This window comes from Myotis davidii, unplaced genomic scaffold (assembly GCF_000327345.1).
Source record: "Myotis davidii unplaced genomic scaffold, ASM32734v1 scaffold754, whole genome shotgun sequence".
In the NCBI taxonomy this organism is placed as follows: domain Eukaryota; kingdom Metazoa; phylum Chordata; class Mammalia; order Chiroptera; family Vespertilionidae; genus Myotis; species Myotis davidii.
This window is the reverse complement of record NW_006286241.1, coordinates 1,020,167-1,031,998: the sequence shown is the minus strand read 5'-3', so window position 1 is coordinate 1,031,998 and position 11,832 is coordinate 1,020,167. Positions and strand designations below refer to the sequence as shown.

The following is an 11,832-nucleotide window of genomic DNA, read 5'->3' as shown; positions in this document are numbered from 1 at the left end:
CGGCGGGGTGCGCCCCGGCTCCTTGGCGGGGTCACCCCGCGTTTGGGATTTCCCGGGAATCTGCGGGGAGGCCAGATTGCATCGCTCGGGCGTCGGGTTTCCAATGGCGATCGGGAGCGTGTCTCTTCTGCACGCAGAGGCGGTGCCCGCCTGCAGGTCACGGGGAGGATGCGCCCCGGTCTCCCAGCAGCATCGTGTTAGGAAAAGCACCCCGACGCCTGCCTCCCGGGCGCCGATTGGTCCAGAGCCCAGTAGTTTGTAAGCTCCTAAGGTTCCTGCCAGGTAGAGAGGCCGCGGTGGACCTGATGGGTCTGCAGGCTAATTGCTGGCGTTAATAGAATGGTCACGCTTCCTATGCTCATCCCGGAGTTAACGGGTATGAAAGAATGGCTTTTTTTTTTAAATGCAGTTTTAATGCCAGCTGCCCCAAACCATCCATCGAGGTATGTGTGTGTGTCCCTTATTTGGGAAAGCGTGGTCATGCAGCTCTTTAGTTCACTGCAGGTCATTAGGCAGCCACTGGGTTTCATTTTGGGTGGGAGCTCCTTCAAGTAGATTGTACAGTTGTTAGGAAATCACTGAAAACACACACACACAAAGGTGGAAGAGTCCAATAAAGATGGTTTAGGAAACTTGGTCTTCAGAACTTGAGTGTCATTGCAAAATATGTATAAGTGAACATGAATATTCCAAGAGGTGGTTGTCTAATACACATACACACACATACATACATTCACGACGTGGTTGTCTAAAACGTGAACGTATTTATTAAAATACTTATTAATAAATTACTAGTTTCCTGGGGTATCCGATGCACGCTTATTTGCATATATGCAGTTGTTCATGTGGAAAATAACACAATAATGAATAAACACTCATACGAGAATAAATTTTCATGTATTCACAGCTGTACACCTACCTTTGCCCCGCAATTTTTTTTTTTTGTGACAAATATGCAATCTTGACTTTGAAAGTTTCCCACGGAGATGGTACTGAAGATCTGCTTTTTGCTTTTCTCACCAGGTTGGCCCCACTATCCTTAATTGGCTTGAGCTTCTTTTTAAAGAGAGGAGAGCGTATATCACATGAATGAGATGAAACTGGAATTAGATGAAGGTAGATTTTTTTTTTGTTCAGCTATATATTTCTCCTGTGTATTTGCGGTAGCATGTTTACTTCCAGTGTAAAAAAAAAAAAACCTAAAGTAACTGCAAAATAATTTGTGAAACTATTATTTGTATTTATTTTGTCCCAGATACTTAGCCTTTCTGTGATTTAGTGAATTATTTTCCAACTTAAAAATTCATTTTTAATTCCATATTGACTTAGTTTAAGTTGTGTTTGTCAGAGTACTTAAGAGTTCTTCTTTGGACATTTTGTTGTTTAAGTTTATGGCTGTAAAGTATTTTAAATAAGATTTCATTCATTCAACAAATATTAGGATGTGAACTGTATGATAGGGGCTGGTTGATTGAGAACTTTTTTTTACTTTTTATTCAGAAGTTCACATCCATTAGAAAGAAAATTTGTTTTCAGATCACGGCGAATCTAAACATGTTTTGCTCAAACATGTCATGGGACAAATGTGCTTGTTAGCATAGAGTCTTGTGCGAAGTAAGGATTTAAGATTTTTTAAACTCTAGCTTTTGATTTAAATGTGAGAGGTTTTCTTTCTTACAGAAATTCAATGGAAATTTACAACTATTTGGGTTTCTTTAAAAAGAGGAACCCGTTTTACAAATTGACTTTGTGGAAGTTTAGAGTTTACTTAAACTTTGCATATCTTTGTGAAAGGATAGCTACACTTTTTGTTGTTGTTATTATACCTTTGAAGGTCAAGAGTTCACCCTTGGGAAGCTAAGGCAATCCTTGTTAACTAGGTGTTAATTGCATTTTAGCATGATTTGATAGGATCTTGTTTTTAGAGTGTGATTAAGTTTCAACATTAAAAAATATTTCATTTGAAACCATTCAGAATTGAATAACAACATGCAAGACAGAAAAAGAAGTCATTCCATTTTTAAAATGTTAAAGCATTTTTTTTTTTATTAAATTGGTGTCAACATGAACATAGAGATTTCAGGTGTGTTTTTCTGTTAGAAGCCATTTAATTTTGTTTTGACTAAATCAGTCTTGTAATTTGACTTGCATTTTTCTTAAATTAATTTAAGAAATGCACATAATTAATTTTTATAGATTCGTTAGAATACGTAGGTCATTTAAAATTGTTCCGTTTTTAACTTCAGGTTTCAGAGTTCACATCAGTATTCTAAATCCTGGTTTCCTACAGCATGCATTGTTCTGTTATTTTGGGTTTTTTAAAATATATTTTTATTGATTTTACAGAGGAAGGGAGAGGGAGAGAGCGATAGAAACATCAGTGATGAGAGAGACTCATTGATGAGTTGCCTCCTGCACGCTCCCTGCTGGGGATCAAGCCTGCAACCTGGCATGTGCCCTTGATCTGAATCGAACCCGGGACCCTTCAGTCTGCAGGCTGATGCTCCATCCATTGAGCTAAACCGGCCAGGGCACATGCACTGTTCTGTAGTCTCCTGCAAAGATAGCCCTGAATCATCAGATGTTAACTTAATTATGTTATCATGGCCTTTCATGGATGATAGAGCTAGATTCAATGCAGCGTTCATGCTAGCCAATGCCTGGTGAGGCCTTGCCATGTGCCAGGCACTGTTACATGTGGCCAACATGTATGTATATATGCATGTAATCTTCAGGACCACCCCTGCTACATTTTTAAAGTGATTTTTTTAAAAATATATTTTATTGATTTTTTACAGAGAGGAAGGGAGAGAGATAGAGAGTTAGAAACATCGACGAGAGAGAAACATCGACCAGCTGCCTCCCGCACATCTCCCACTGGAAATGTGCCTGCAACCCAGGCACATGCCCTTAACCGGAATCGAACCTGGGACCTTTCAGTCCGCAGGCCGACGCTCTATCCACTGAGCCAAACCGGTTTCGGCTTTAAAGTGATTTTAACACGAGAAAACACTCTGGTTTATAAAAAAATCCATCTTATTTTAACTTCCCTCATTCTGAGAACACTTTCTTTTAGTGTTTTTACTAACCTGTTAGAGTTCACAGTGACAATGCTAACTTTCCATAATGTAGTATAGCCGTTTTCCCAGACATCAAGTTCATGTAGATTGACCCATAACAACATCCTTTTTCATTTTAGTTATTTCAGATGCTGAATAATTAACTGCCTCAAATGTTTACGTATTTTTTTTGTAGCACCAGTGGATTAGATGTTAATATACTTCCTGTGCGGGGAATCTTCAAATAGTTGATAGAGAAGTTGACATATGCTTCTTGAGCCGTGGGTTTGCTTTCTTAGTTCCTTTTCTTTTCAATACTCTATATTTATTTAATTCCAACTGCACATATTTTACGCATCCAAATAGGTATATTTTCCTAGTATTCAAAGGGAAAGGTAAAAAAAAAAAAATTACTAGGCCAGATCACGAGAAGACTGCCAGGTGAGAATTTCTCTCCCCTCTGTTAAGAAATCCTATGTTTGTGGGGCTGAGCATGGGAGAGGGAGGAAGACGATCTTTCGTTAGGATTGGAGTTTAGTTCAGGTTTTGTCCGTGCGCAGTTGGTGTTTGAATGTTGTATCTTCCCAACTGTATTGGACTTTTGTGGACAGGAGCTGTAGGATCACAATATTGTTAACTAAGATGTCAGTTATAGGTGAGGTAGAGAGCAGATTTGAACTTGAAGAGTCATGTTGGCTCTGTAGGGCTATTTGGAGCTCACCTGATGCCCTGTATCTTTGTTTTTATGGCGAAGGAAATACGGGCACAGAGAGTTCAGGGACCGGCATCATCACTCTGGTGGGGCAGGTTGGAAAAAGGGACCCAAATGTTTCGGCTTGTCCATTGCTCTTCATAACAAGCCATACCTGCACGTTAGCTCTCCCTGTAATTGGTGGTAAAAGGTCAAGCTGATTCTTGGCATGTAGCGGACCATGTACCAGCGGTGTTCTGTGTGTATGTGAACTCCTTTTCCATTTTATTACCAGGGAGGTCCCAGGACAGAGTTTGGAAGGATCTTACATGTGTATTGGGGAAATATGGCCAACTGTGCAACCAAAATTCTTTTAGTAGCAGCCCTCCACCTGCCCCTGTTAGCATAGGTACCTGCACATGGAGACAAGCCACAGTCTACAGGAGACGGGGAGGGGATAATTCATCCATAGCTTGCCCAGTGTTTTAGGACTCGGAAGGATCCAGTAAGCGTTTTCCTAGTTGTTCCATATTAGAATATTAAATATATCGCCCAGCACAAGTGCTGTTCTTTTTTATCCTCACCTGATGATATGTTTATTGATTTGAGAGAGAGAGAGAGAGAGAGAGAGAGAGAGGAGAGAGAAGCATCTATCCGTTGTCTCCTGCATGTGCCCCGACTGGGATTGGAGCCCCCAATCTCGGTATGTGCCCTGACCAGGAATCGAACCTGCAGCCTTTTTGGTGTAAGGTACGATGCTCCAACTGAGCCACCTGGCTGGGTCACGGGATGCTTTTTTTAAAAAATAGATTTTATTGATTTTTTACAGAGAGGAAGGGAGAGGGATAGAGAGTTAGAAACATCGATGAGAGAGAAACATCGATCAGCTGCCTCCTGCACACCCCCCTACTGGGGATGTGCCTGCAACCAAGGTACATGCCCTTGACCGGAATCGAACCTGGGACCCTTGAGTCCGCAGGCTGACACTCTATCCACTGAGCCAAACCGCTCAGGGCACGGGATGCTTTTTTGATGAATAACGGCTGTGTTGGTTGAAATGGCATTTAAATACCCTCAATAGGCGTGGGGAAGAGGGAGGAAATGCTTTTATGTTTTTGTATGTATATTTCAAAGTTTGCAAAGCTGATTTTTAAGAATGGGCAGTTTTGAAGAAGGGCTCTTTTGTGGGAAAGTCAGAAACTTGCCTGTGTTTTTGCAGGTATTTCCCCCATCATGTAAAGCTCAGCGAAGATATTTACAGAAACACTGTTAAGAAAATTCACTCAGAAGAGAGGAGAGGTATTCAAAATAGATCATTTGTGTGGCCCACTTCCCTATGTGTTATGTGTTTTCACAGGATTATAACTCTTGAGAGGGACCGCCTAGCTTTTAGAGTTACTTGGAGTGCAGAACAGGTTGCCTTGAATTTGCTCCCACTTTAGTCTTTTTCTTTTCCCTCAAATCCTTTCAAAAGTTTTGTAGAGCTTTTTGCACTGATGGCGTATATTAGTTTCACCTATTTCTTATGCATAGGTGACTACCATAAAATTACATTATGGTTACCCTTCTCAAGCATTGGTATTTCACAGTAGCAGCATTCTCATGTATTTGAACATGTTATCTTCATTAATGCAGTTTGACTAGCATCTGTAAAGTGCGTGAAAAATTGTGGTGCAGAGCGAGTATATGCTACATAATATGAATGACAGCCCAGTTTATAGTTGAGAGCAAGTTGTATTACAGAATTGTATGGTGGCCTTTAACTTTGAAATTAACACCGGAAATTGTCAACCTATGTTAATGACAACCTTTATTTGTAAAAAAAAAAAAAAAGAATTGCTGAGTTGCCCTTTTAACTTTGTCGCCCTGCTTCTCCTCTTCTGTCATAATTTCATCTGTGATGCCACCGTGATAAGTATTTATTTCTAATTTATTTGAGAGCCTTGTGCTTTACTGGACTTCTGTAGAATAATTTGTTTTAAAAAATGTTCAGAGTTATTGTCAAACATTATATGCATTTTCGAGAGTTCAGATAATGTTTGGTAGAAAGCACACCGACCTGATTGGAGACTTGGATTGCACGTAGTCACTCTTGTTTCCTGTCACTAACTCGTTCTGGGAACGGTGGGGAAATCATGTCATTATTGGTTGGTCACCGTTTTCCTAGAGAGCACATTAATAGCAGGTTATTAAAGGTTTGGAAACAGATTTTAAATACTTGGTTTTGCTTGTCTCCCTGTATACTTAATGTAGTCCTTGTCACAGAGTAGACAATCAATGCATATTTATTAACTGCCTGTATGTATATTACATGTTTTATTGAGTGAATGATACTTTTACAGGATGTTTGAAGAAGTTTAATTTTTGCTTCAAATTGAATGGTTGGTTGTCATAAGTAAAGAGATATCTTTAAAGTATCCTTACACATATTACTAAGAAAATATGCCATTCTTTTTTCTCTTTCTCCTCCCATCATGGATAATTTTGGGTAGTGTTGATGCTTGACTTGTTTGGAAATTGAAACTGGAGCATCTCAACAAAAAATTGTCAAAAATGTTGAGGAAAAAAGGATAATTTTAATATGTGATTGTCCTTATAATTAACGGAGGTCTATAGGAAACGTTCTTCAATGGATAGGGACGAATATTTATTATAATTCTAATTATTTATATGTGGGTGCTTCCATAATGTTCAAGTTCAGGTTTGAGAAAACAGCACCTGATGGCTTCCTGTTGACTTTGAATATTAGCTTGTTTAGTCGGTTTTTTATTAAGGCTGAACCTTCATGCCTTGTTTTATCCACTGGTTTATTCCATATTTGTTGAGCATCTATTATGTGTCAGGCACTGTCAGCTTGTTTTACAAATAAAAATGCTACCGAATGAGGTGAAAGATGTGAAAATGTTTTTTTTTCAATTGTAAAATGACATTCAGGTGCAGTTATTATCAAATTCTCAAATAGTCTGAACAAAAGTACCCTTATTAGAACCACTTCGTGGAAATTCTAAATTGAATCTGCCAAGAATTTCGTGTGCAATTTTTTTTATAAGAATGGGAAAAATTAGGTTACCCAGTGATGACATGTTTAATGAAGTAGGCTTAAAAGGAAAATAAACCAAATTTTGTCTGTTATAGGTCATTGGATAGAACAGATTTCTAGGGAAGTTAGGATGAGGTGAAGTTCACTCCACTTTCGGGAACAGATCACATGCTTCAAGTCCAGCTCATCATTTTGCGGATTAGTGGGTTTTCTTTGTTGTTTTTTTTTGTTGTGTTTTTTTTTTTGTTAATCCTCATCCAAGGATATTTTTCCATTGCTTTTCTGAGAAAGCGGAAGGGAGGGAGGGAGAGAGGGAGGGAGAGGGGGAGGGGGAGAGAGAGAAACATTGATGTGAGAGAAGCACATCGATTGGTTGCCTCCCGCATGCGGCCCCAGGCTGGGAATCGAGTCTGCACCTGAGGTACAAGCCCTTGACCAGAATCGAACCCGGGACCCTTCAGTCCGAGGACCGAGGCTCTATCCACTGAGCCAATCCAGCTAGAGCTGCAGGTTAGTATTTTTAATAGGCCGAGGGGGAGAGTGTAGGTGACGAGGGACAGGAATGTTGTCATTGCAGGGAAATTAACGAGCATAGTTTGCTGCTTATGAGCTAATAGCATTGTTTTTATATACAAACGAGCACTTAAGTTCAAAGAATGTGTCATTTCAGTCAGTAGAGACGCAGGAGCAATTTTTAAAGCTGAAAATTACGATTATGGGTAGAATCTGTTCACATTTTAAGGTGCCAATGCATAAAGCCATCTCTATAATGTGTGGGGCCACTGCCCCTCACCAAGATGATAAATTCTATCCGATGGATTTCACATACATCTTAACAGTTTAAATAGATAAGCGCCTGTGAACAGTTTTTATCTAAAACACTAGTTTTTGAAACTGTTCCTTTATGAAATACAATGCATTGACTTTGGGTTGATGTGGATATTCCTGCCTCTTGTTTTATTTATTTTATTTTTTTTAATTGTTTTATTGCTTAAAGTATTACAGAGAGTATTACATAGGTCTCCTTTTTTCCCCTGCCCTTGACAATCCCCTGGCCTCCCCTACCCCCCAGTGTCTTCTGTCCATTGGTTATGCTTATATGCATGCATACTGCCTCTTGTTTTATGCTGAAGAGGCAGCGCTGGTGGCAAGAGCGTGCGCCTGGTTCTCTGTGTGGGGTCCCCCTAGAGGAGCCCCCTGACCCTGGCCCGGTCTCTTCATGGGGCTCCACCCTTCCCTCCACCGTAAACCGAAGGTCGCTTTCAGCTTTAAGATCCTTATAACGAAATGTCCACTTAAAAAAAAAATCAATTTTGACAATACTTTTGTTTTTCTAGTTTGTTTTTTTTTTTAATAGAGGTTTGGCAATTATTTAAATAGGAAAGTACACACTTTACATACGTTTATTGGATATGTATTACTTTTGGTTATTACTAAACGTCGATCCCTGACCTCTCCCATTTCTAATCCTAAGAATATTCAGATAGGAGTTTCCTTTTACCCCTGTTAGATAATTTTATAGTCAGAAGCGAAGAATTGCTGCAGCGGTTCTCAACCTTCCTCATGCCGCGACCCTTTCATACCGTTCCTCATGTGGTGGCGACCCCCAACCATAAAATTATGTTCGTTGCTACTTCATCACTGTAATGTTGCTGCTGTTAGGAATCGTCATGTAAATATCTGATATGCAGGCTGTATTTTCATTGTTCGCGACCCACAGGTTGAGAACCGCTGCAGTAGGTGTGAGGCCCCTTGCTACAGTAGAAGCAAAGAGAAGGCGGACAGGGCAGCCCCTCAAAAGACATCACCTTGTACCCGTGTTCCCAGTACCTAACTCCCTCTAGTCATTTATGTCAGGAGTTAACCCTTTTAGTGATCCAGCTCTGGGTGTATCATGTAGCCAGCGGGCCGCGTGGAGGTCTTCAGGCAGTTTCATAAGCGAAATTTAAAAATGATCTTTGGATTCTTGTCTGAAAGGTTTTGTGGTTTCTTTGTTTGTTGCCTGCTTTTCATGGTGAAATGAGTCTTGTCTTGAATTATGTGGCCACATCCTGTGGCATTTCCCAACGTGCGCTCCTCTGGATATCAATACACACTACTAAAAAAAATAAGAGCCCTGTGTGTTCAAATACATTTAGGATTTGCCGAGATGCTTAATATGTTTATCGTCATGTTTCAAGAGAAAGACATGGTTTGTAGAAGTTTCCCAACTTACTGAACCAAAGAATTTTTCTTTTTCCATCTTTTTTATTTTTAATTTTTCCAGAATTTCTTTTTAATATTCTGTCAAACATATTTTGGGGAAGTCCCCCCAGATTCTAATATCCCTTTGGACCTTCATAGGAGAGCCTGACGATTTTGAGGACAGGCTTGGCCCTGCCTGGGGGCCCCTTCGCAGCCCCAGGGCACACGATGGCCATGATGGCCATGGTCTTCCCTTCAGCTACACAGACTTTGTGGGATCTTTAGTCTGGATTCCTGACCGCGCAATGAGGAGGCTGTGCCCTTCATTTTCATCAGAAGAAGAACTGTAATCCAGTCTAGTCCGAGCCTAGCTGTCTCTCCTTTGCTTACCCCTAGGCCTCTTGATCAAAACCCAGTTTGAGAAAACAGCACCTGATGGAGTCCGTCCGACTGTTTGCTGGTTATCTGACACGGACGCTTGTGTCCCTGGGCCATGTTTTTGGTGCTTTTCTGGGAAACGCTTTCACTCAATTTTATCTCGGTATTTCCCTTTTTAGGTTGAGAGGGACAATAAGAAATCACCCTGTGAAGCCCAGTGCTATTTACGTGTGAGGATATTTTGAGGGCCTTGTTTTATTTTTTACACTAGAACAGCGGTTCTCAACCTTCCTGATGCCGCGACCCTTTAATACAGTTCCTCATGTTGTGGGGACCCCAACCATAAAATTATTTTCGTTGCTACTTCATAACTGTATTTTTGCTAGTTATGAATCGTCATGTAAATATCTCATATGCAGGATGTATTTTCATTGTTACAAATTGAACATAATTAAAGCATAGTGATGAATCACAAAAACAATATGTAATTATATATGTGTTTTCCGATGGTGTTAGGCGACCCCTGTGAAAGGGTCGTTCGACCCCCAAAGGGGTCGCAACACACAGGTTGAGAACTGCTGCACTAGAAAGTGTCTTATAAAGACCCATGATAAAAATTTCAGACTTTTGTCGCAGGAAGAACCACTGATTTTTAGAGAGAGTGGAGGGGAGAGAGAGACAGAGAGAAACATTGATGTGAGAGAGAGGCATTGATTGGTTGCCTCCCACACATGCTCCAACAAGGGTCAGGGATTGAGCCTGCAATCCAGGTACTTGCCCTTGACCGGAATTGAACCCAGGACCCTTCAGGGGGCCAACGCTCTATCCACTGAGCCAAACTGACCAGGGATGCTGTCATTTTTTTATTTGATAATCTAAGGGAAAAAAGGTCAGTGCCTTTGACTAAATAGTCAGGTATTGCATGTTTTGTTTTAATTAAATTTATTGAGGTAACACTGGTTAATAAAACGATATAGGTTTCAGGTATACAGTCCTATAATACTTCATCTCTATATTGTGTAATTAAATTTATTGAGGTAACATTGGTTAATAAAATGATAACAGGTTTCAGGTATATAATACTTCATCTGTATATTGTATTGGTATTATTGCATGTTTTAAAAATCCTAGTTGAAAATCACTGATTTAAGGTAACATCGTTTGGGAGTTAAGAATGCAGGCTGTGGGGTCAGACAGCTTGGCTCCATCCTTTTGTGTTCACACCGGGCAAGCTGTTTAATCTCTATGAACCTCAGTTTCCCCATCTGTGAAATGGAGTTAATAGTACCCTACGAAGGTTGTTGTGAAGATGACCTATGACTAATAGGTTGAAGCGCCTATACGAGTTGCTGACACATCTTGAATACCCCATAGTTTTTTATATTTTCATGTTCTCTGTTTTACTTTGTCTACTTTAAAAGTAATTGATTTTGTATTATTTATAATATTTTACTTATTGCAATCAGCCTAAAATATTTCTTGGAACCAAGCAGACGAAGCATACATAAGTGTTGGGTTCTTAGCACATGGCATTTTACATAAAATGCAGCAATTAAAAACATTCACAATTGCTTTCCCATAAGTATGTTTAAATTTACAGAGATTTTGACATTAGACATAGATGGAAGATGTACTTTTAGTCCACGTAACTTTCATTCTCTTCCCTTTCACCTCAAACACACATCACCAAACACATTTTCTGTATTCTTTGTGTAGGTGTGACTGGTTTTTCTTAAAGACATTTTTTTTTATTGCAGCCTCTTAGGTTAAAAGTTCCATTATCATTTGAAATCTGTCACAAGACCAGGGAAGTGTGTTCATTATACAACCATTTAATAAATAAGTCCCCCAGTTGGAAGAGCTGGGCTTTTATGTAAGGTCAGGCCCATTGAAGACATCGACAAAGAATTAGTTGTTTGTTATTGCTGTGTGATCTCCAAGAATGGAAAAAAAAGACATTCTTTCTTCAATACTTCCTTCCAGGCTGAGTCATCACTAGAGAGTGGGAAGGGCAGCAGCAGCAGATAAAAACCCCAAAGCTGATATCACAAACTCCCATTTCTCCACGTTGGGGGCTAGCGGGGAGCCACCATGAGCGATGTGACCATTGTGAAAGAAGGTTGGGTTCAGAAGAGGGGTAAGTGTTCAACAAAACCAAAGCCATGTGGTTGGTAAGTGTGCTGACACTTAGTGGTGTCTTGGAAGTTGATTTTTTTTTTTCTGATGCTGTTAACAAAGTAAACTGTGATGTACTATGTCCAGTAAGAGAGAAATGATATTTAGCATATGTGTTAGGAATTTGCTTACTATTCAAGGGTTCTTTATAATTCTTTTTTTTTAAAAAAAAATATTTATTTATTGATTTCAGAGAGGAAGGGAAAGGAGAGAGAGAGAGAGAGAGAGAGAGAGAGAGAGAGAGAGGGAGAGAGAGAGAGAGAGAGAAACATCAATGATGAGAGAGAATCATTGATCGGCTGCCT

General features: G+C 39.9%; 1 protein-coding gene across 1 annotated transcript in view; it reads left to right on the top strand.

The window, feature by feature from the left end:
- The first annotated feature begins 970 nt into the window (after positions 1-970).
- Positions 971-11,832, top strand: part of AKT3 (v-akt murine thymoma viral oncogene homolog 3) — a 219,572-nt gene continuing 208,710 nt past the window's right edge. The window contains 2 exon segments of the mRNA XM_015559922.1: positions 971-1,116; positions 11,336-11,489. Of these exon segments, the coding sequence (XP_015415408.1) occupies positions 11,444-11,489 (46 nt within the window). The 5' untranslated portion in view covers positions 971-1,116; positions 11,336-11,443.